We start from the raw sequence: 25,682 nt of genomic DNA, 5'->3' as shown, positions 1-25,682 counted from the left end.
TCAAGCTAAATCACATCCACTGCTTTCTCCACATCCATAGAACCAGTCATCTCCTCACAGAAGGCAATCATGTTGGTCAGGCATGATTTGCCCCTGATAACTTCATGCTGACTCTTTTCAGTCATCTTCTTATCTTTCATATGCCTGGACATGTTTTCCAAAGTATTTATTCCATTATGTGCATAATTGTGCAATTAATATAAATGTAGGCAAAGCATCCCTCTTCAGCAAAAATACAAAGTCCACCACAATTATGCCTGTATCCACCACTCCATTAAGAATTTTATAGTTTGCATCCCCAGAAAACCATGGAATTAACGGCAGACAGCAGCTGACCTGCCAGATCTTCTTGGTAGTAACAGGCCTGGCTATTTGGTACCTGGACAGGACACAAAAGCAAGGAAAGTGAGTATGAAGCATGTGCATACACAGAAAACATCACTGTTTCTTTCAGAAACTTTGTGAGTGACTGTTGATGTGGTTTGCTGCAGGTAGATGAGGAGACTTCAGGGAAAGCTGAGCTCAGCGGTTGGGGGAAGAGAAGGAAACGTGTTATGTGAGCAAGTAACATCTTCTCATGAGACTCCCTTGCTACAGAAAGATACTCCAATTTCTCTCTACTGCTTGAGAATAATACAGGATGTCTGGCAACCATGCACCATGTGAAAAAAACGAGGTGCACCCCTTCCTGCCAAGGGCCATATAGGCTCCATTCCTTCTATAGTGCCCTATGGAAGGGATGATGAGATCTAGGTTTAGTCATACCTTTCTCCTGTACCACAACAAATCCACTCCTTATTGCCAGCAGACAGGGACAGTACATGCTGTATTCCCCCAACCATTCCCCCAACTGCTCTGGTAACAAAGTTATTCCCATAATGGACTCCAGAGAGAAAGCAACAACAGCAGTATCTCTTCCTGACTGCCTTCACCTTCACAGTCAGACCTTCACCCCACCCTAGGTTTTCTCAGTGGGACAGCAGCAAGTTTGATGGTAACCTTCTCCAGTGTTTCAGGGAAACTTCTGAGCAGACAGTCTTAGCTTGCAATTTGTGTTTGCTGTTTGTTCTAAGACAAAAGCTCAGTCTTCACCCCTGACAAAGGAAGAGGACCAGACTGCAGGACTGAGGCCACAGGGTCAAATGGATGGTAAAAAGGAAGCAGAAAAGGACAAAAGGGGAGGGGAAAGACAAGACGTCTCCCTCTGAGGCTGCCTTTCTTCCTTGATCCAAGCAGTTGTTTTCTCCTTGAAGCACACTGAAGAGTTGCTGTCCTTAGCAGCAGTCCACCTGCTCAGCTGGCTGCCATTGGGTTTTCTTAGGCTGTATCACAGATGTGGACAGCTAGGCAGGGCACATCACTCTTCTTCATACTCTTCAGATGATAGACCCCTTCTTCCTGGGCTCCTCCCTCCACCCAGGCCCGGCCAAAGCAGGGCAGAGCCTCCCCAGGAAAAGCTCAAAGATGTCATGGTTTCTTCTCAGGGAGAGAAGGCAGCCCTAGCTCCATGCTAAGAGAGAAAGTGGTGGGAATTACAGTGTTGGAGAGGCCATAAGAGAAAGACAGAGTAGCTATATGAAGGACCACAGTCATCTAAGCATAGGGTCTGGAGTTGAACAAAACAATGCTCAGAGATGGTAGGGGAAAAAGCAGCAGTGTGGTTACTAAATCAAGACAAAGGGAGATGAGCATGATGGCTAACAAGGAAAAAAAAAAATCACACATGGGCAAAGGTGTGGGGAGAATTGTAAAACTAGGGGAGAGAGAGGAGAGAATTCACACAAAGACAGAATAAGCCATAGTGCTGGGGCTGGGATACAGGGAGGAATACAGCTATTAGTGGCGGTAGAGTCTTCTGTTTTTTTTTTTTAACAGCAATATGGGACAGGGAAGGATAGAAAAAAGGCAAGGGGTCACTGAGGTAAAGTGTCTGCATTGCCCTCCACCCCTAAAAGTTTTTTCCCATGCCAGTGACAAAACAAGCCTGAAGACAGCAGATGCACTTGCTTTTTCCTTCATGCAACAGATGAGCTGTGTTGCAGGGTAGTGGTGAGGTCTGTAGTTGTATCTCAGCCCTTTGCCCTTCCCATCCTTCACACTGACATATCTGCTTAGATGGTAATGGTGGATGAAATGAGACAATCCCAGATGCTGGTGGTGGCAAAGCTGGAGATAAAGATGGCAAGCTTCAGAGCATGGATCACTAGGAAAAAGGTGGACAGGCAGCAGTGGCCAATCCCCAACTGTCTGTCCCCATTTACAAGGGAACAAGAAGCAGGGACTGACTCATTATAGCTCTTACATTCATGTTTGGCTCCTCTACAAACCCCAAAGCACCCTGCAAAGCCAGAGGACAAATATCTGGAGAGGGCAGAGAAAAAAAATACATCAGACTTCAGACAGTGAAGGAGGACAAAGCAGTCAGGATGATCTGTTATCAGAAGCTCACACGCAGCATTTATGCATCACTGCCCCCTTCAGAATGATGGGGGTAGAAGAAGGAATTTACCAAAACCTCATGCTACTGCAAAAGAAGGAAAAGCTTTATTTTGTACATAGGGATGTGAGCCAGCAAAAATGCACTGCTACTGGATAAAAGAAACAGTGTTAGAAAGCCTTAGGAATGGAACAGAACATCATAATTGCAGTATGCCACGCCAGGGGCAGTGTGCATCTTAAACACGCAATACTGACATTTCCCCACCTCAAAAAGATATCTTAGAACTTGAAAAGGTTCAGAGGAGGACTCAAATCAAAGGTCTGAAAAGGCTTCATTCTGGGCAAAAAGCAATTAAGTAGTTTATGATCCTTCAGCCTGGGCAAAACATAACCAAGGAGCAATATCATGGAAGTCTGTAAGATTCTGCATGGCTGGGAAGGGGAAGAGGGTAGGGATCCAGCATTCACTGTTACAGTCAAGACAAGACCTAAGGGGCATTAAATGAAGCTGGCAGGTGGCAAGTTCAGAACAAACAGAAGAAAGTGATTCTTCACACAGCAAGCACTTAAGCTGTGGAGCCTCTTGTCACAGAACATGGTGGATGAACATGAGGAGACTGGACAAGAGGAGACTGGACAAGGCTGTAGAAGACAAAATCATTGATGGCTATGAATTACAGAGACATTTTTGGTTTAGGAGATCCTTGAACTACAACAATCCTTCAGAGTTTTCTGGGGAAACTTCATCAGATGTTCACTCTCTTATATTCTTCCCCAGGCAGCATTACTGGAGACATGCTACTAGGCCAGACAAACCTTTGCTCTACCCCAGTGCAGCAGTCCTTTCATAATAATTTCTTTCAAACAAAGAGGAGAACTTGGAGGCTGACCAGAGCTGAGTAGCTTCATGAAACACTAAGCCTGCCCAGCTACATGGCAGCATTCAGAGTCATAATCCTAGCTTTGTGATTAGCATACATCTTAAATTGAAATATATTAAAGACCTAAGAAGGGAACCAATAAACTAACCTAAAATTATGTTTATGTACATTTTATTCTGTTGCCTTATTTCTAATCTTGTCATTCCAATTTTGTAACAAATGATGACTTTATATCTGGGCAGAGAGATTTCTCCAGTTTCCTTAATTTTCTCAAGGATCTGGTGCTGGTGGCAAATTTAGATGCCATATGATACACTTTTTAATCTCTTTCATGGTAATAAATCCAAGTAAATCTATATACAGGACATCCCTGGGGCTGAGATGTGCTTTGAGAATTTGCTGGCTGGAATATGCCTCCAGTCAAGCTAGAAGAGTCACTGTTGAGAGTCGAGCTGCAGGTGTCAGACTTTTGTGGGGAGCCCCCTTTCGGATGCTTCCTCCCAGAGCTGCACCTGTAAGGAACTGGTGGCAAAGAAGCAATTCACAGCTTCAGACAAACTCTCAACTGTCAAAGAGCTATTCATGATTTGTTACTGCACAAAATTTGTCTGGAAACATCTCCTTCCACGTCCATCTCAAAGGCTTTTCAGTATAGTTAGGTCACAATTATTTAACACTGGAAGAGAATCATAGGAGGATATACGTTCAGAGGGACCTTTGGAGATCTCCAATCCAACTTTCTGCTCAAAGCAGGGTTAATTTCAGATCAGATTGCTCAGGACCTTGTCCAGGTGAGTTTTGGAAATTTCCAAGGATGGAATCAGAATCACAGAATGGCTGAGGTTAGAAGGGACTTCTGGAGATTATCTAGTCCAACACCTCTGCTCAAGCAGAATCACCTAGTGCAGGTTGCCCAGGACTGTGTCCAGATGGCTTTTGAAATCTCCAAGGATGGAGACTCCACAACCTCTTTGGGCAACCTGTTCCAGTGCTCCGTCACCCTCACAGTAAAAAAACCTTTTCCTTAGATTCAGTCACAACTTTCTGTGTTTCAGTTTGTGCCCATGGCCTCTTGTCCTGTCACTGGGCACCACTGAGAAGAGTCTGCCTCTATCTTCTTTACAATCCCCCATAAGATATTTACGCACATTGATAAGACACCCTCCCCTGACCCAGTCTTGTCTTCTCTAGGCTAAACAGTCCCAGCTCTCTCAGCCTTTCCTCATAAGAGAGATGCTCTAGTCCCTTAATGGTCCTTCGCTGACTCACTCCAGTAGCTCCATAACTCCCTTGTACTGTGGAGCCCAGATATGGACACAGTACTGCTGGTGTGGCCTCACCAGTGCTGAGTAGAGGGGAAGGACCACTTCCCTCGACCTGCTGGCAATGCTCTTCCCAAGGCAGCTCAGGATACCATTGGTGTTCTCTGCCAAAAGAGCACATTGCTGGCTTGTGTCCAGCTTGCTGTCAACCAGAATCCCCAGGCCCTTTTCTGCAAAGCTGCTTTCCAGCTGGTTGGCCCTCAGCATGTACTTGTGCATAGGGTTACTCCCTCTAGGTGCAGAACTTAGCACTCGCCTTTGTAGAACTTCATGAGACTCCTCCTCTGCCCATTCCTCCAGTCTGTCAAGGTCCCTCTGAATGGCAGCACAAGCACCTGGTGTATCAGACACTCTTCCCAGTTTTGATCATCAGCAAACTTGCTGAGGATACACTCTGCCCCATCACCCAGGTCATTAATGAAGATGTTAAACAGTATTGGACCCAGTATTGACCCCTGGGGTACATCGCTTATTACTGGCCTCCAACTAGACCACTGATCACAACCCTCTGAGATCAGCTGTTCAGCTAGTTTGCAATACACCTCACTGTCTGCTCATCTGGCCCGTACTTCTCCAGCTTGTCTATGAGGATGTTACGGGAGACAGAGTCAAAAAAGCCTTACTGAAGTCAAAGTAGACACTGCTCTCCCCTCATCTACCAAGCCAGTCATCTCATTGTAGACAGCTATCAGGTTGGTTAAGCCTGATTTCCCCTTTGTGAATCCATGCTGACTACTCCCACTCAACTTCTTGTCCTTCATGTACCTGGAAATTTTTTCCAAAATTCATTGCTCCATCATGTTTGCAGTGATCAAGGTGAGGCTGGAGATCTCACAGCTTCCCTAGGCACCTGTTCCTTACTTAACAAACCCTCATTCAGTTTTTTTCCCCCCCTACATCTAGTCACAATTTCCCTTGTTGCACTTGTGCTCACTGCCTTTTTCTGCACAACTCTGAGAAGTGTCTGGCTCTATTCTCCCCACAACCTCCCTTGATGCAGTGGAAGACAGCAATTAGATCCCCTTTTTGCCTTCTCTAGGCTAAACAAACCCAGATCCTGCAGCCTCTCCTCAGTCATTTCCTCCAGCCCTCCATCTTAGTGGCACATGGTATAATACATGCTACTATCTGGAAAGCATTTGGCTAATTTTTATTCATTTATTTAAGAGATAAGTTGCTGCATAGCAACCATAAAAGTGGCTAATACACAAAAGTGCTGCTGGAAAGCTTTGGCTAGGTTTGTTGGAACACCCTCCTACCATCCTCCCACTCATTTAATGCATTATCAACAGGATCGGGCACTCAAATAAGACTGCACAGATGTTGTTTTCATCTCTTTGGCTTTAATGTACAGTGAAAACCACTGTGATTAAAAAAAAAAAAGGGACACAGAATCAAGTTACTACAGTTAAATTGTGTTAGTTGAGCTACTGTAACTGATCATATATATGTTGATAGTTATTAGCAAATGGGAGAGGATAAAAAATATGTTAAGGTGAATATTAATAAAAGAGATAATATAGCTAAGGCCCACATTAGTCTGCAAGAAACCAAAAGTGCTAGTGTGCAGTGTTGAGCTGTTGGCACAGGCTCTTTGCAGACTTTGACAAGCTGTGTTAAAACTCTGTCACATTTGGTGTAACTCACAACCTTGTTTTTTAATGAAAGCTAAAAAGTATTCTGGTTGTTGGGAAGAGTTTTCTAGTTTGGAGCACAGGATTAATTTGGGTGGAGTCAGGGAGAGGAAGAAGAAACACTGAGATGCTGAAGTACTGTTGAACTGTACAGTCCAACCTTTTTCTCCTGCTTCCTCAGCATGCACGGAAAAAAATCAGAAAATCAAAATGCCAGTCCAGAGTGCCATGCATCACCTTGGTAACAAAGAAAAGTTCCTACCTGATAGTCTGGCTTGGTGAAGTAGTCTAGGCTTGCAATATGATCCAGAAAAAGGTGGAACTCTGAAGGCATATGTTTTAGCAGCATCCGGTGTTCATACTTCTCTTTTATCATGCCAACTTGCTCCTGGAAAACAGAATACCCTCAGAGTCAAGAATCTTTTATCACTTCTTATTCATACTTCCTCAGTCTTATCATTCCTTATCATTCAGCTGCCATCCAGCCTTATCATTCCTGGAGCACAGCCTCTCCTCAGATCCAGCATTGGGGTTACACTTTCTCCTGTTTTGGTGTTCCTAGCAAATTGAGGTTGATTACTGCAGGGGAACCCTGAGTCAGAAATTCACTTCAGAAGCTGTCCCTTTAGCAGAGCCTTCTGCATATCTGCCCTGTTGGCTTCCAGGGACTGTTGTTCTGTAGCACAAGGCTCTTTCAAGATAACATTAACTTCCCAGTTGCAATTTCTGTTTGGTTTGTTTGGTATGGGGTGGGGGAGTTCTATCTTCTCTCCTTTTTAAAGACTGCTTCTTTGTGAAATGACAGCTCAGATCTAGACTTTCCACTTTTGTTGTTTGCTTTGTAAGAATAAAGTCGAAGTCACTTGATGTGCATAAGAAAATACCTAGCTATTCCAAATAAGGAAAGCTCCACAATGTGCATCAGAGCACATAAAAGCAGGTTAGTATCTTGCAGCAAGTCCTGATAAAAATCAGGCTTTGGCTTTACTTCAGGAAAAAGCTGCAATGAGCTGCAGAAAGTGGAGTAATAAGAGCCATAATAATAATATAGCACCCTACCTTAAGCAGAGACACTAGGTTTCCTACCTTATCTTTGATCTTTCGCCATGGAAGCTGACCAACTGCAAATTCCACCAACATGTAAAAGAGGGACCACAGATCATCGTGTCTACCCATCTCCTGGAGAAAAGAGAGACAAAGACTGAGCAGCAAAGTTCCACACTGCTCAGTGGACCAGATGTGCTCTTCAGATGAGCTCCCTTGTTTTAAAAAGCAGGAAGAGAAGTCACACATCCCATCATATCATTACAGAACCCAGATTAAAGACCAAAGATGTAAAATTAAGCATCTATTAAATTAGGCGATATCATACATTCACCTGAATAATTTCATTTGTTTTCCTTATTGCAAATATACTAGGAAAGAGTTTTTAATCTATGCAATGAAACACAACTTTTCCATAGGACTCTTCCTTATTCAGTGTCCAAGAGCTGAATATTTATTAATGGGATGTGGAACAACATGGATTAAAAGAACAAAACAGGACAAAACATCCCCCCCAAAACCAAAAAAAAGGCCCCAAACCCCCAAAACATACAAAACCCCCTATGTGTAGAGAGTCTTTTAGTTACTATTATTTTTTAAGCTAAATATCATTCAAACTCTTTTCTCAAGACAGCATTACTTCACACGTGCTTTTGTAAAACACTCATCATCAAGTACCACAACAGTTTACAGATCTATAACATCTCCACATACCATTCCTCTCCTGCTCTAACAAATGGGAAAGTGGAACCAGGAGATTAAGGCTAAAATTGTCAAAGCATGTGAAGTAATTTTTGGTGCTCAAACTGCAATGTCTAGAATCTGATTTCTCAGAGTAGTATGGATTATACAGCACTTTTTATGTCTCAGGATACCTTCAGCTGATGTCAGCTGCAACTGGCACTCTTCAGCTCTTCCAAAAAAATCACACCTGTGATTTCCTCAAATAGTGTCCCCCAGAAATGGAAAGAATCCATGACAGCATTCGACTGCCCTCCCCATTTCACCCTTTGCACCTTCTGCAATAAATGAGGAGTTACAGACAATAACTTTTTCCCCTACAAAATTTTGAATCTTCCTCATATGTCACAGGTCATACTACAGACTCATCTTAAATGAAGCCAAATTCAGACAAATTTGCAAAGGGACAGCAGAAAGCATACTCCTAACACCAATTCGAGGCTTCTTACCAAACTTCATACCTCTGTTCCTAACAAGAAGGTAGAACGGATTTTCAAAAGTAATGTATTTTGGTTTTGCTAGTCTTGTTCTCAGAAACAACTGAATTGGTTTTGCTAAAACTTTCCTGAAAAGTTAAATCCCTTGCAGGTTCCTCCCATGAAAAATATCAGTTTAAATTGTTCAAATCCAGGAAAGTTACAGGTAGCTAGAAAGAGGCTCTTAAAATATGAAACACTTGGCACCACTAGTTATAGCAGTGCTTTGTAAGCAGCGAGAGGATTCTCTGGACAATCGTTGTAACAAAGGAATCAGAAGCACCATGTTCCTGAGGAACCCAGTCTAAACTATTTGGAAAAACTTTCTTTTTTATTTTTTAAATCCCAAACTTCTGCTTTACACCTCTGCTCCTAAGAACAGCTTTCTGGGGAGAAATACCCTTGTTTTGTTAACCCCTTATAACCCAGAAATACTCACTCGGTTTTTGTGTGCATTCACAGAAGCGTAGCGGACTGTTCCCCGAAAACCAGCAACATTGCGAGGCTGAAGGAAGATAACAGATAATCTCAGAGACAGAACAGGATACTACAAAATCTCATGTGCAGATAACCCTGAGGACTTCTTGTCTATATCTGTGTTATCTCATACATATCCAAGGGATACAAAGCTCTTCTTGATACCTTTACCTGTTCTAGAAGTCATGTAACAAATTTCATTTACTAATCCTGCATTTCCTTAAAAGGTCATTTTACATAACAGGCAAGATGATTACAGTTAGACTAGTAATAATTTAGGCACAGAGATGAGAACATTTTCCAGGAACACTCTTTCCTTTTTAAATTTCAGGTCAAGGAGAAAGTTAACAAAGAAGCATTGGTACAAAACTGAGTTCATGAATAACATGAACTAAGCAAAGCCTGGGGACAGCCTGCTCAGGACAAGAATGGGGATTCCCTACTCTCACACAGGGCAGATGAACACATGCATTTGCTGACACTGCTTGTGAACATCCTCTGTAAGATTTAAACAAATTAGCAACTTCTGACTTTTTGTGTCCTTACTTTTTCCAGATTCTTCCTAGTATATCCTATCTATTATCCTAGACCATATTTCTTTAGACTCTCTTCTGATTCCCTTGATATTTGTGACTTTAGGAAGCGAAGGCTTGATACAGCTGCCTTGGGAAGAAGGCAGTCCTCTGACTGTCCCTCAACAGCTGGAGACTTCTTCTACTGTAGAGGTTGAGCAATGCTTCCAACTCTGCTGCCTCCACAAGGGCATCAGACCATATAAGTTCACTTACTGAAGATGTCATTTTTCTGAGCAAGGATTTAAATAATGAAATCCAGCCAATCCTTTCAGCTTAGCTAAAAGGGCCAGAGTTAATAGAAGTGCTTTCAAAATTCATGTGGCAAAACTAGGGTCAGGCCCAGGCATCTTCCATCATAAGACTAAGTTTGAGCAGAACTAAACATATTGATTATTAAGATCCTACACTTACAGAATTTAAGTGCATTAATAATAACTCTGTTTAAGTGACTTGTCCCACTTAGGTCACTTGATTCATTTTTATTCTTTCAGCTGTGCCTGTGCTTTCAGAGCTAAGCCTAAAACTCTATAGCTTCATTCTAAGGCATTCTTCTGTCAATTCAAATACATACAAATCAGTTGCTTCCTTTTGGGTGCAGAGAAGTTGCTGTGAGTTTCAAAACACTCAAAGCATAAAGCTCTGAATGCTTTATAAACAAGTTCATCAACACTTTGCCACTAACACACAACCTAAATGACGTATAATGCAGCTCTTCAATTATAGTGACTCCGAGCAAAAAAGCCACAAGTCTGTGTTATAACTCCATTATGTTACTCAAATTATCCCCAGAGAGAACCCATATGCATATCCCAAGCACTTAATGCAGCATTTAATCTTGCAGTCCACCAGCTTGAGCTATGAGCTACTCATTCAGCAGCACGTAATAGCCAAGATATTTTCATGATCATGTATGTTTCTTCCCAGAGCATGCATTGAGGACTCCCACTGGCAAATGACTGCAAAATATTCTTCAGCATTCCACCAGAGGATGAGAGTTTCTGAAAAGCAGAAATGCCTAGCCATGGGAAGGTATCTGTTGGAATCAATCATCAGTGAAGACTTCCTCTACCTTTCCAAAGGCAAGAGAACAATCCTCTTTTCCATTGCAAGTGGAAGCTAGCATGTTTGGAAACTTTTCATGAGACATAGAATAACAGCATATTATGAATAATTCTAGTGTGCAATCCATAACGCTTTCGGAACAAATACCTCTCAATGTTTGTTATTCAGGGGAGGATGTCTCTCAGGTTCTTTACCCACCTCAGTGGCTTCAGCTGTCAAATGCGAACTGAATCCACTGCCACAAGTGCTGGTTTCAGTATGGGTAGCAATGTCTCTGAAAATCTTTAGATCAATACCAATTATTTCTTGCAGACAGTATTTCTAGACTCTAAATTAGATCCATTCTGAAAACAACTTCCAGGCAGTTTGCAAATGTATTCTGCTCCTCTTCCAGAAGAGGAAAAAAATGCCTAGCCATCTTTTAGCGTGCTTCTGTCCCATGGCCATCATGAAAGAGTTCATCACCCCAGTTCTGCAGTTGAATCCAAAAGGCTCTCTCCAATCCTCTGTGATGTGCTGCCTCACAGTTTGTGATGTGCTGCCTCACTGAAGGGAGAGCACTGCAGCTGAGCAAGGCTGAAACCCTTTACCATGAAATCCTTACATAGCACAGGACTTGATATTCTAGCTTTCCAATTATTTTGACAGGATGTTTAGAGCTTTAAACAAAGCAGGCAGATGCTAACTGAATTAACAGTATCTTTTTCTCAGAAAGATTTCCCCTCCTTTTAACCATATTTGACTGCCCTGCCAGTCACAAGGCAATTACTCATGCCTTTTGACTGTGTCACTAACCACTGCAGTCAAATGCTTGCATGACTGTGGAGAGCAGGAGATATCATACTTTTCATCCAAGCAAACAGCCCTGCCTCAGCACTTGTTGCAGCTCACACTGTATATCCAACTGTTACCAACTTTTCTTCTGAATTCATCAACACTCATTTTCCAGATAATTTCTTTACACATTTCAATTCTTCTTCTTAATAAATTTCAACCCACCACTGCATAGATCCAACAGTGGAGGAAAGCTTGGATAAAACATTCCAGCTTTCCAGACACATTTGGTGTGGGCTATGCAACCAAAAGACGTTATATCTTCATGCCTGATGGAAAAATTTTGTGTAAGAACTGAAATTCTAACAGTTAGGAACTTTAAACTATGGAATCATGTATAATCCAACTGATTTGAATCCCTAAAATGATAAAAAGGTAAAAAGCTAGAAAGCTGAAATATAATTTTAAAAACATACATGATTTATTTTCTAATTTTTCCACATCAGCATTACTATCAAAAATGCTGATCAGGGTAAAAAATGTCTCTTCCTGCATTCAGATTGCATCTAGCGCACAAGCTAAGGAATATTTTACATAGAGCTGTCAGGGAGACTTCAGAGATATGAAGTATCTTGCCTTGTGTTAGAAGCTAGGTTTAAAATGAGTTTTAGCTTTGGAGAATGTGTTAGATCAGTACCGCAGAGCAAAAACTGTACTCTGTGTTCCTTGCAGTATATTGGTCATATGCGTTATCTCCAGACAGGACAGAATTAGCTAACAAAATACTGTACATGGTGGATGCATTGTTCCAAAGTGTATGCTCTTTTGCACTCATCAGCTTTTCCTCACTCTCCAGTCGAAACACTCGTGATGATCTGTGTTTTAAGTGACTCACTTCTAGGCATTTCATGCTTCCACCAGTTAGGCTTACAGGGGATATGAGGGGACATGCGTCTCCACCTCTTCCGTAGCGTTGGTCACATCGCAGACAAATTCTGCACTTCTCGTATGCATTTTGAGTTGCTAATTTAAACAGCAGTACTTTCCAGAATCACTAATGACAGCAGTATATTTTATCCCAACAGAGAGTCAGAAATTAAGAAATACAGGAAGCTGGAGAGAAAAGCGTAATGTGGGAGAACTCCCCTCTCCTTGACTCCGCAACCACAAAAGTGACAAAGAAATCAGTCTCCAGCACCCTCCCAAATGTCTCCCAGCCCTTCAGGCAGAATCCCAAGTGTTCTTGGCCTCTGCATCACATTTAGGTAGCTGTCACGATCCTGCTGAAAAACAAACATATCATGAGGGGAAAAAAAGAAAAACAGGTGTAATTTGGAATCCCATATATAACAAAAGCACAAAACAAAATGAAAACCCAGAAGCATGATGATGGCTCACTCACAACTCATAGCAGAGATGGTTACGAGCAGCGGATGGGAAGCCAACGCATCAAACACAGCCTCAAAAGAAGAGCCCAAAAGAACTGTAAAACAGAGAGAAACCCAAAGAAAAACATGATAAAAAAAACAACAAAATGGAAAAAAAAAACAGAAATTAATTAAAAAAACCCACAATTCAATATTGCACCACTCCTGAAATCTGAGCCTCTTGTTTAGCTGCTGTCATCTCCCAGCATATTTCCCAGGCCTGGGATTACTGTTGCCCATGCTGTACTTGGTTTTATTTAGACACAAAGCTTGAGTAAGTCTCTGTGGTTTGTGAAAGCTCTAGAGTGTGGCGAGAGGGGTCCCTCTAGAGGCCAACTTCCCCTTGCTCACCTGTCACTTGCTCCTAATACAAAATACAAAAATAAAAGTTGAGAGCTGAGATAGGTACAGCCCAACCACAGGCTAGTCTCATGGTTCTACTGTGGTTTTCCTTCGTAAAAATACCTGATACCCAAACCTCCCCTCCTCACCCAAAAAAACAAACTGATTAAAAAACAGTGATTGGATTCACTCCTTCTCACAAACACATCCTGCCCTTTTAACCCAGGACAACTTCCAACATCAGTGCTTAGTTTCTAAAAATAAACAGCGATGTCCCCTTCCCAGTTTGATTTTTTGGGGGCTTCCATCCAATATTTCTGGTTCTTTTTGCAAGCACCATCTCCTTATATCACCAGCTTGACAACTTCATGAGCTTCACAACTGCCAACTTTGGGTGACTTTCCCTTCCCTGCTGCTTGCTGCTGAACCCCATCTAGAAATAGCGATGTCTCAGCTGCCTATGGTGGGATGCAGCATGGTGGTTTGAAAGAGAGTGGAATGAACGTGCAAAGTGTTGCTTTTAGGCCATGTGAACAGTCACTGTACCTTAAAACGTGAACTACATATTCTGGAAGTGTGAGGGCCACCTCAATCAGAGGCAAGAACTAATGTTACAATGGACTTTAATACATAATTCAGTAAACTGAAGAAAGACCTTGGCTCAGAGATACCTAATCCAGCAGAAATCAACTAATCAAAAGCAATCAACCCAATTGTTCTTATTTGAATCTCAATATCCCTCTTACCTCAAAATGTGCAAGCTCTAAGACATCTGCAGATTTTACAACTATATTCAATTTTGAGAAGATTACTTAACAGTCCTATACTGTTCTTTCCAAAGCAACAGACACCACGGAGATGAGTTAAACTGCTATCTTTCCTTCTTTACTTTATGAGAATTCATAACTTCCAATGGACTTTAACATCAGAAAAGACCAGAGTGAACATTTTGTCTTTCTGAATAATATGCACCAACAGGCTCATTGCGTGATTCCAGCACCAGAACCTGTGCTGCAGATGAGAATGATGAGGATGACAGTGATTTATCTGATGCATTTCACACATTACAAATAGGACTAAGAATAAGCAATTTTTTTTAATCAAAAGCTTATTCCAGCAGTAATCCTTTATTGTTCACTTATCATTCAATTCTTGGACAAACAAGATAATTTCAGCCTCAAAGCATTCAGTTGCTGCACTTGTCTCTTAGGTACACAGTCCCCTAGAGGAACAAGTAGCACAAAAGATCTCTGCAGAAAGCACAGGGAATGCTAAGTAAATAAGGATAGATTTTCCACAAGCTATTGCACAGAGTGGGGGAGAAATTGAATATAGCCAGTAGGAAATGTTTTGGAGAGAGTTCTAGAGAGAGTTAGTCACATCTCATTTGGGATTTACAGCTCTTTGAGTCAGGTGGAGAAGATGATCCTTTCCTACCAAGAGGCAGAGGACAAGGAACAGCAGTGGCAATCACTCAGATGCAGGAGAGCTAAGTTCACATTCCTCCACCCTCTGGATAGACCTGGAAACCACATCTCCCTCCTTCCAGAGTACACCCTCACCCCTGAACTACAGGATGTTTTGAGATGAAACTTTAAAAATATCCATTTGGAAAGGATCCATTTTGCATAGAATAATTGAATATTTATTACCAAGAGAGAGAAAATGTGTGACAATTACTCTGCAACCTGACAGCAAGGGCACTTGCCTGATGGAGGGGGACCTGACTTCCAATTCAAATCAACATTCACTTGTCCAGGAACTGAAGCCCCTGTTCCCTCACCACTGGACAGAGTAATAATTCTGTTCCTCTCTGTGTAGCCGAGCAGGAAAAATAATCAGAGCTTCAAGTTGAACAGCTTTAACCAGAAGGATTGACACATTCAGATGTAGCCTATCCCTGCTGCAGCTTGGCAATAAAGGCACTCAGAAATGGAAAATGGGATCGCAGTTCTCAATTCCTTTCAGGCATATATGGGATTTTAGCCTGGCTCTTTCTTCCCTTCCCTTCCCTTCCCCTGTAATGTAAGAGCTCTAACCAGAGAGCAGCTACATAAAAGAAACCAGCCAACCATCAGACAGGTTATCTGAGGTCACCCACACTGCACCCAGGCTTCCAGGTGAGGAAAGCAGAGAAACACCTAGTTTGTGAGTTCTTGTCCCTTCAGGGGGATCATCTTATTGCAATGCACTGTCATAACTAGGTGGCTTAAGCCATGCTCAGAAAAGACATTTAGGGGACCTGAGGAATCTTACTATGGAACAGTTGGCACCCAAGAACACGAGGTATTTCTCTAGTGAGTGGAAACTGAACAAAGGCTCTGAAGGTCTGACACAGCAACCCCAGCCTATGGCAAGATGTCTGATGAAACCATTCAACACTGCTCAAAGCCACGCAAGTTAGAACCGAAACCTTAGGCCAGCAGCTTGTTTTGCGCTCATGCTGGTGCCCAAGGACCAGCAGAGACCAAGGCACAGTGAGCAAATCTTTAGATCACAGCACAAACAACACATACATACTTTTAAGCCATCAATGATATACAGACTCCAAACCCACCATAAAATATGGATACAGTATTCAGTAGTAATCTTACTAGTGACTTCTCTGTACTTTTCTACATGCTCCTGCTAATGCATGCAATGAAAATGTTGGCCTTTTGAGATAGCTACTGTCAGGTGACACAGGGAATGCATGTTCAGCTTGTTTTCTGCCTTAATTCCTAAGGCATCTTCAGAGACATCACCTTGCAGGATGGAACTGACCATCCTATAAACTGTTGTTTCCTGGATGTTCAAACTTGCATAGTTGACTGTCTTAAACTCAAGCCCATTTGAACCTTATTTATTATGCTATCCAGACCATCAGCTCACCAGTATGGTGGTATCTACATGCTTTCCCATATAAGAGTTTGCTTTTTCCTTGTTCATGCTATCAAATAGTACTTTATCAAGAACAGGACAACAATATAACCCAATATATATCAGATACAAGGGTCCCTACTTGCTAATAGATTCTCAAATCTATCAGCTAGCCTGCTTTCCATACATTTAATTTTAACTGCACTGATTTTCTGTAATTGTAATGTTTTAAAGCAGAATGCCAACTCTCTTCTCAAGTCCAAGTTTGCTACTCCACAAGGCACAAGTGGAATAAAAACCAGAATCTTTAAATCATCTTCACAGTGATGTGTTTTATAACTAATGTATCCCCACAGAAATGGCATTTCTGTAATATAACAAATACGTGATTTTATTTAAAGACATAGGTCCATTTTTTCCTTTTTCTCTATCTCTATATGAAACGATGTGACTATGTTTTGTTTTGCCAGCCTTTTCTGTGATCACCTTTTTAAAATACAAAGTTCAAGACAAAAATTACATCCCTTAATACAGTACTCCAAGTACTACAGCTCCACAAATCTGTTTATTCTATTGTAAAAATGTTAATCTTATCAGTAACATTACACACAGATTTCAAGTACGAAGTAAGTGTAAAAGCAACTGGGCTTCTAAGTTAGAATATTTGGGGTCTTAGGATGTAGGAGTTCATATACTTTTTCTTATCTTATAGCTCATCTTCCAGTGGGGAAAAACTACTCAGCAGAAAAGAAGTACTACTCTCTCCTTCTAATACCTTGTCCACTGCAGTAAAGTTTATTTTTAACACTGTGCACAGACATGCATGTTAGAGAATACTGGACTGGAGTCTAGAGTTAATCACTAGCATCAGGCTGTAAAAGTGTAGATAATATGATGAACTTCTACCTGGTTAAGTAAAGGATGGCCCCAGAGCTGGTGCAAGCTGGAGAGATAAAGAAGTTACAACCAACAGCAGAAGCTGCAACCTTGAAAATAAGAAAAGCAGCAGCCTGCCTAGAGACAATGAAGGGACCGAACGAAGAAGGGGAAGACCCCAGATCTAAATATTATTATTGGTCCAAACTGTCACATGAGGGTTGGGGAATTTAGATTGTAAGGGTATAATCACCCAGGGATTTCTTTGTTCGGGGTCCCTCTTTGGAGGCACCCAGCTCGAGCTGTAATTACTGCACGTGTGTCATTAAAATTTATTTCACTCCTATTTGACTTTGAACTTCTGCCTCAGTGGGAACCTAGGGTCAGACCCTGTTATGGTGGCCAGCGAGTTTAATTTTCCATAACATGCAGAAAATAAAAGTATTTCTCAATTAGCTGACACATTTCTGCAGCCTTCATCATGTTCACTGAAACAGGCTATGCACTGTCCTGTCTACCGCTTCCTTCTGCCCACTGAACGGCACAGCCGCCCTTGCACATGTACAGTATCTCCAGCAAAACACTGCAAACTACTGCAGTGCAGTCTGAAGCACACGAGATCGAGATCTAATCAATGGGCGGCAGCTGACTAAACTAAAAAAAGCGCTTGCTGAGCATAACCGCACTGTGTCAGATCCTGCAAGCAGGAGACAGATTCCTGGAAAAGCGTAACCTCGCCTCTAGTTTCAAATAAATAATTAAGACCAAGTTGCTGAAATTTTGATCTCTTGCAAATAAAATTTTTGAAACCACAGGGAACACATTTCTGTAGGCAAGGTGTCACATGCAGAGGAAGAGTACAGTGCTGTCTGTAATGTACATTAGTGATAAACCTAGCAAACTTTAACAAAGACCAAGAGTTAATTACCCAAAAGCTGACCCACATTAGCACAGAAGACCTTCTTGACTCAGAAGAACAAAACACCTTCATTATGCAAGCATATGCTGTTCACCATATTATCTGTATAACAACATTCATGTCTACATTCCCCTCCTGGTTCAAATTTTCTAGTCAGCCCTTAGTTCTCCATATCAAACACGTTCTGCTAGTCCAGCTCTCAGCTATGAAAATGATTGCAAGATGGAAGTTTTTCTTGCACTCTTTCTGTACCAGACACCACCAAGAATTTAAAAATACAACTTTTCAACCCATTCTTCGGTGGCTTAGCTCTGTTGTCCTATAATATGCACCAACACTGAATGCCTACAGCACACCGCTGAATGGCAAAAGTGGATTGTATAACTGGGACACCAACAGGAGTAAAACTGCTCCTGTCCCTATCTGAACGATGGCAGAAAGCTGCATCTAGAGACAATAATGGTTGGATTCTTAAAAAGCTCTCTGTATCCTGAAATATTGAATTTGTGATGGAAGTTCCTGGGATCTACCCCAAAATGCATGTTTTCATGGGGGGGGGGGGAAGGAAAAAAAAAACAAAACAGACATTCCCCCCCCGACCTATTTCATAGAAGAGACAAGGCTCTGTAGAATATCCTCTACATCTGAAAGCAGTTATTAATTATAGCTGAGGTAACAGATACCCTCAGTAAGCCACCTCTTTTGAAGCAGACCTCCAAGCCTTCCATGACTAAGAAACACACAGCTTTAAGTCCTGTTCACTTCAAATCAGACCATTCAGCCTGACTGGGAACCCTTGTGCTGATTGTGGAGTATATAAACACATCAGCCCAAATCTATCAATAAAAAACCCCTATGCACTGAAAACATAGAATAGCATGAATCCTGTGAAGATCCTGTGCAGAAAAAAAGTCTGAGAAGCAAGGACAGTGGCCTTGGATGAAGCAATGCAATTGCTTCAAGTATTAAGGGAAGGAAATAATTGCCTCCTCTATAGCGGTAGGACAAAGGCCAGATTGGCGCAAGATGACACTGCTCCCAAGCTACTCACATTTCCCGTTTTCTTCCCAAATAGGCAAATATGGGGCATAGGCTTTCTGCAGGAAGAACATCCCTATCGAGAACAACACCAGTTTTCTTTCTTTTAACTCAATCTTTTCTATGTTTCTAAGCAGTTTTTATATGCACCCTTTTCCTACTGCCTAATTTTCCACATGTAATCACAAAGTGAAGGCAACTGCAAAAATCTCAAAGGAGAGGGGCTAACAAGTAAAGCACTCTAGAACAAGCTCTTTTAATTTTAATCAAGGGGACTGGCAGAGATGGCCTATACCAGCAAGTGCTGCTACCATCACACTATGACCAACACTAAGAGAAAGGCTCTTTGCAAAAATGAGGGCAACAGACACTCAAGTTTACCTCAGGTCAGTCCCAAGGTCTAAGGTTTTCCCTCAGGTACTCTGCAAGAAGTCTGAAAAGCCATCTCCATCTCATCAGATGTCACCATACTGATCTCGGTTTTGTCCTGCATTCCTTTCCTGATGACTTCTAATATTTGATTGCCTTCTTGAATGCTGTTGAGTATCACACCAAGGTTTTCATGAAGCTATTTCATAACATCAAGGTCTCACTTATCAGTGGTACCTGTCAGCTCAGAAGCCATCATCATATAAGTGAAACTAGAACCAGCTTTCCACCTCCATGGCTATCACCTTTCATTTACCTACAATGAACTTCATCTGCCAGTTTATAGTCTCGTCATTCTATTTTATAACAACTTTCGGCAATTTTTTCCACAGTTGGCCCTTATCTTTACCACAGTACACTCTGTCATATCACTGCTCTTTAGACTACAGTTTTTGCTCTGCAAGTGTACTCTGTATTACTCTTTCCAATGCATACTGACTACCTGTGGCAGCGAGTGCCACCTCATGAATAAATGTATCCTTTTATTGGTTTAAATTTACCACCTATTTCACTGAATATCTTGTTCCTATGTAACCAAAGAAAGAACAGAAGCCCTTCCTTTCCTTTCTCTAGACTTTATCGTATTTTACAGACCTTTATTTATCTTCTCACTCAGGTCAATCACAGTCTTTCGGATCTTGCTTCATAGAAGTTTCTCATTACTCTCTTCTGAATATTGCTTAGATCTGCAAAACCCTGTTTGAAACTGGTATATATGGTACCTTATGCATTATCAACTGTGCTATCTTGTCTAGATAGGTATAAAGGCACTAAAAAAAGTGCCTTTTGTCGCATTCACCATTGTATTCCATATGGATCATAACAACTGCTTCACTGGCTGGATGCATCTTGTCTGGTATCCTGCCTCCACTCCTAAAAAAAAAAAAAGGTTGCTTCTGGATACCTGTAGAAAGGGTCCGTGTAATCGGGCACATATAATCCCCCCCCGCATTCTGTGGAATCTGGCATGTGCAATGCTAATTTTTAAACAGCATAATGGTGGTTCAGACCCCACACGCCAGAATGAATACTTGAAACTCCCCTAAAGAACAAAATTAGTAGATATGTGGCTAATTAGGATGTAGTTAAGAAAAATCTGTACAGCTTTTGTAAGGGAAAGCAACACATCACCAATAGTGTTCTCTGAAGCATTCATGCATGTAGACAAGGCTGACTGTATACATACAGTACATCTGGATTTTCAAAAATATCAGCCACTGAGCAAGTCTACACTTAAAGAAATCACACTGCAAAAGAATGTTTCTCTCCGATTTGAGTGGTGACTATTACAGTTGCCCTTTAAAGATGTGCTGCCCCCAGCCCTTACATTACTTGTCATATCATGAGATAAGAAAGCTCTGTCATCAGCAAAACTCAAAGCCTGATTTCCCATAGATGAGAGTTTCACTGTGGGATTCTTCAGTGTTTAAAAAAGCACGAAAACTTTGATTTAAATTTTTGCTTTATTTGTAGTATTTATAATAAGCACAGTAAACAGAGAACTAATGGGGACATAGCAGTTGTGACAGCAGTTAGCACAACAAGGGTGCAGAGGGGCCAGAAACTCTACTCAGGAGAGCATGGGCCTGATTGAGGCTGCAGTGATGGTGTTGATGTGCCATGGGGCATGGTCCTCGTGACTGGCTGGAGCAACTGTCCTTGGTATATCAGAGATCTCAACCTAGATAGAGCCCCTAAGGGAGGATGTGGCTATCCACTTTGGGGAGCAGAGAGTACCTAGTGCCTCTCCCTGAGGCTGCGGCTTAGACTGGCAGTGGCCTCACCTGTAAGATGAGTGCTCTGGTCCCACTGCGGAGTCACCAGGAGAAGGAGCTTTGGGAAGAGATGAGCAGATTGCGTAGCATCAAGGAAGATGAAAAAGAGAAAACAGGGTCTTCACAGAGCCCCTGAAAGGAGAGATTCTGATCCCTACAATGCCAAGAAGAAGGGACAAGAGCAGCTACACTCAAAGGAGCAACAGATGGAGACTCCCAAGAGCAGGGGAAACTGACTTCTGGCAACAGAAGGAAGGTTCCTACTCCACAGGCAGATCTGCAATTACAGAACAGATGTAGTACCCTGGGAATAGGTAAGAAGGAACAAGACCTGCCAGGGGAGGCCTCAGAGCCAACTAAGCCTGAACCACACGTCCATGCCAAGAGGCAAAGGTGGGTGATGCTGAAGACTTGCCCCTAAAGGAAAGAGAGGCACTCATCTGGCCTGACTTGATGTCTCGGGAGGTTTGTGGCTTGTTGGGGGCCTGGATCTGGGATGTCAAAGACAGACTGCCAAAGCTTGTGTGGCCCTCTGACTATTAACCCCTTACTACTCATTCATGGGAGCACCAACAACACTGTCAGGGGTGATCTTTAGTATATCAAGAGAGATTATATGATTCTGGAGGCATGGACAAAGGGGGTCCCAGGTGGTGTCCCCCTAAATCCTGCCAGTGAGTGAGAAAGGCATTGGTAGGAATGGATGCAGCCTGTAGGTCAACATCTAGCTGTTGCAGGCAATGCTTTGGCTTCTATGACCATGGGCCCCTCTCTGAGGAAAAAGGACTGCTGGAGAAAGAAGGGCTCCATCTGACAAAGACTGGCAAGAGCATCTTTGCCAACAGGTCTGCTAACCTACCGAGGGGGGCTTTAAACAAGGTACATTGGAAGAGGTTTACCATAACCCGAAGAGAAACAAAAGAACAGAGGTTGTGAGGAAGCCCCCAGGGGGGAGAACAATGGAGGTTCTCATGCTTCCCCTGGGAAAGCAGCACAACTGGTGGCCCATCTCAAGTGCCTGTCCACAAACTCCTACACATGCAAAAATAACATGAGGACTTGGAGGTCCACGTGCCATTGCAGAATTATGACCTCATTGGGATTACAGAGACTTGGTGGGATAGCTTGCACGGCTGGAATGCTGCAACGGATGGACAAAGCCTCTTTAGGAGGGGCGGGCTGGGAAGGTGAGGAGGAGGGGTTGCAAAGGAATGGCTTGAATGTACAGTTTTCCTTGGAACAGATAATGAAACAGTCATCACTGACAGGTAGAGTGATCAGCACCAAGTAACACAGGTAACATAACGGTAAGCATCTGCTAGAGACTGCCTGATCAAGAAAAGAAAGTAGACAAAGCCTTCTTTATGCAATTGAAGGAAGCCTTGCAATTGCTAGCCCTGGTACTCACAGCAGCTTGCATCACACTGATATCTGCTGAAGAGGCAACATGGCAGGATGAAAACCACAGGAGTTTTGTGGAGAGCACTGAAAACAACCACAAAAATAAGAAATGAAGGTCCAGAGTTGCAAAAGAGGACAACAATGAACAGGAGCACAGTTTCTTCTCTCCAGCATTAGTGCATTCACCCAGAAGTTGGAAGTCTCAGGTTCAATACCTTCTTCTGCTACAGGAATTCCTACATCTCTCACTTGACAGAACAGTGCCATAAACATTAGCTATGGGTAGAAAGAAAGCAGACATACTGCAGTCTCTCTCACTCAAGCTTTACAACTTTGTACAAAATACTGATATATGCCCTAGAACAGGGATCTCGGGAGTCTCACAGCCCAGGAGATGTCCATATTCATTGTCACAAAGTCATTTTTCCACTCTATTTCAGTAAATATGTACATATTCAGTACCAGAGAATATTACTAAGGATAATGGACCAAAATACTTTGTGAATTACCAGCAAGAAATGGAAAATCCCAAGTCAAATATATCCTGTTGACTACAGACCACAGATCTTAACCAATATTTGCCACCTTTCAGGCAGGAGAGAATACTGGAAGGGGCAAGAGAGGGGAAGCAGGGAGGAGTAGTAAGGAAATCAGCATCTCCTCTAGTAGTCTTGTCAAGCTGCCTCTCTTTTCCTTCATTTCCCTGTTCTCAACTACAAGTGTTTGAAAGCAAACCCCCCTGGAAAGATTAAAGGTTTTTCCACTGGCAGTCTGTCCTGTTTATCATAATAGCCCAAGTCCTCTTGCTAGACAGGCTGTTGACTCCAATCCAGATGGTGGAGTTGCTGATGGTAGCCAAAGCAACAGTGTTCAGTCAGGCCCTAGAAAGCTCTCAGCACACAACGGACATCAAATGGCCACATGACTCACGCACATCTGCTCTACCCGTCCAACTGAGTAATTATCAAACAGTGACTTCTACAGCTCTCAAAAAACACTAAGTAATCAGAATGTTGAGAGCAGCTACATTCCTCTAGTCACTAAGAGAGGACAAGGTTGTTGCTGATGCTTCTGCACACAGCTCCTGGCTCCAACAATCTTGTGCCTCCAGGGTGCATCGCAAGTTTCCACAGACTGTTATCCAGGAGAATTTTACAAGATCTGGCAAGCGCCAAACGGTAGAGGGGTGATACCATTCCCATGAAAGCAAATCTGTGCAACAGCTTTTCTCCAAAGAGTAGTATTTGTGCTAATTTTGGCACCCCATATAAGGTATACCAGTTTTGTTTTCCTAGAAGCACAGAACAAATTTGGATTCAACTGTGCCAAATGACCCATAACATCACAAATATTGAGGAATCAAGTCCAATTATCAAGTAGCAGCCCTCTGTAAAAACATATCAGCAAAATAGTTTGTTAATACTCAGCAGAAGCTCAGCAGGGTACCAGCTCCCTAGCTAACAGCTACTGTGCTAGCCCTTCAAAGAGGGTCTGGAAAGCCAGAGTGGTAACAACTGAAGACAGAGGAATTAATGCTCAACAAAGATCATGGAAAGCAGAAATGCACTTCAAAGCTTCAATCAATCTCTAAGAAATGAGAATGAGACCTTCTTAGAGACAGCCTATGCCAATCTGTCTAGCAAGGTGCTCCTTGCCTTTTGATGTCCAAAATTTTCCTACTGTTTGGCATCTGTGAATTGCACAAAAATTGGTGCCAACAATTTTCTAGTGCATTTTACTTTATGGAATTGCTGGCTTTTCCCATTTTCCAAAATGAAAATGTGTTTTCAAAATAGAAAACTAACAAAAAAAAAAAAGAGGAAGGCAAAAGATATGTTAAAAAAAAAAAAATCCTAAAGGCCAAGTCTGCCATCTGTATCATTAACAAGTCATACAAGATCTCTGAAAAGCTGACAAGCAAGACTGAAATTATGAATTTCAGAGGATGTGAAAAGAAAATACCTTTTATGGTATTATCCATAAACTATGGCAATGCTCTTGAAACCATAGAAAACTGCAGGGAGGCTACTCAAACAGAAAAAATCTGTTAATAAATGAATATGACTGAGAGAAAAATTCACACGTTTCCAGAAAAGCAGAAAGTGAGCTCCTTCCGCTCCCCATCTTTTGTATTATATCTCAGAACCAAATCACAGAAAAATAGGACGATCACAGCATGATCACGTTATAAATCTAGGAGCTTTATTCCTCATAGATAAAGGAACTGAAAGAGAATGAAGAATCCATATTAACAGCTTAAAATAGTCTCTCTTTGGTATAATAAAAGATTAAGTTTGTAATTAAAAAAAAAGGAAAAAATATAAGAAAACACAAACTAAATACATCTGAAAAGTATCTTTTTTCCTAAACTAGCATTCAGGATTTCTGCCTGAGCTCAGTCACTAAGGCCCAGCTCCAGAGTGGTTGTGGAAGGCTGTTTGCCAGAGCAGACTTTTCCATGCCTCCTCGTTCTGCCACTGCGAGGCAGCGGCAAGGGCAAGGTGCAAGTGCTTCACCTCCTCAATGCTATGACTGTTAACACCACCTTGGGCATCCCTGACTTCATCCTCCCCAGAATTGGCTCGTTGCCCCAGAGAGCACTTTGAGCCTAAAATCAATTTAAGAGGCATTCAAAAGCACACCTGAAAAAGACCAAACCAAAAAACCCTCACAGTGGAACAACCAGGCTAGGCCAAGCCTATTACAAAGGCGCATAGTAGGTTGTGTATACACCTTCTCCTTAAGACACAAAAGAAACCCTGCAAGTTCACCACACTCCTCTGTCATTAATTCTGTATGCACACAGGGAGCTGAATCCACAGAGCTTTTAATCTTCAGATACTTGGATCTAACTAAACTATAACACACATAGACCAAATAACTGTTTCATCTGATTAAATTTCATTTCACTTGTTTTCACATCCCTGTTCACCCTATTTCTTCCCTAATTCTTAGTGCACTTTATGGGCAGTACTCCTTTGGGCAATAATTTCGAGCACCATGCTTCTCTAGATAAATATCTCAGTCCAGTAAGTTGGACTCAGTGGTACCAGGCAACAGGCACAAAAAGGGATCAAATAGCCCAATAACTATGGCATAATGTTGAAAGGAATCAAAGTAAATATTTATGAATTTTTATTGTTTTATTTTTGCAAAAAACCCTCATCACCTGAAGTGTGGTGTAGGAGAAC

At 42.0% G+C, this 25,682-nt stretch overlaps 1 protein-coding gene across 1 annotated transcript in view; it reads right to left on the bottom strand.

Moving 5' to 3' along the window:
* Positions 1 to 25,682, bottom strand: part of TTBK1 (tau tubulin kinase 1) — a 101,381-nt gene that overhangs the window by 42,096 nt on the left and 33,603 nt on the right. The window contains exons 7-9 of the mRNA XM_067292652.1: positions 8,977 to 9,042; positions 7,363 to 7,455; positions 6,539 to 6,664 (exon numbers count right to left, since the gene is read on the bottom strand). Coding sequence (XP_067148753.1) covers positions 6,539 to 6,664; positions 7,363 to 7,455; positions 8,977 to 9,042 — 285 coding nt within the window. The remainder of the gene's footprint in view (positions 1 to 6,538; positions 6,665 to 7,362; positions 7,456 to 8,976; positions 9,043 to 25,682) is intronic.

The sequence above is a fragment of the Apteryx mantelli genome, chromosome 3, assembly GCF_036417845.1.
Source record: "Apteryx mantelli isolate bAptMan1 chromosome 3, bAptMan1.hap1, whole genome shotgun sequence".
Classification (NCBI taxonomy): Eukaryota; Metazoa; Chordata; class Aves; order Apterygiformes; family Apterygidae; genus Apteryx; species Apteryx mantelli.
The sequence above is the reverse complement of the archived record's forward strand: the minus strand, read 5'-3'. Positions and strand labels throughout refer to the sequence as shown.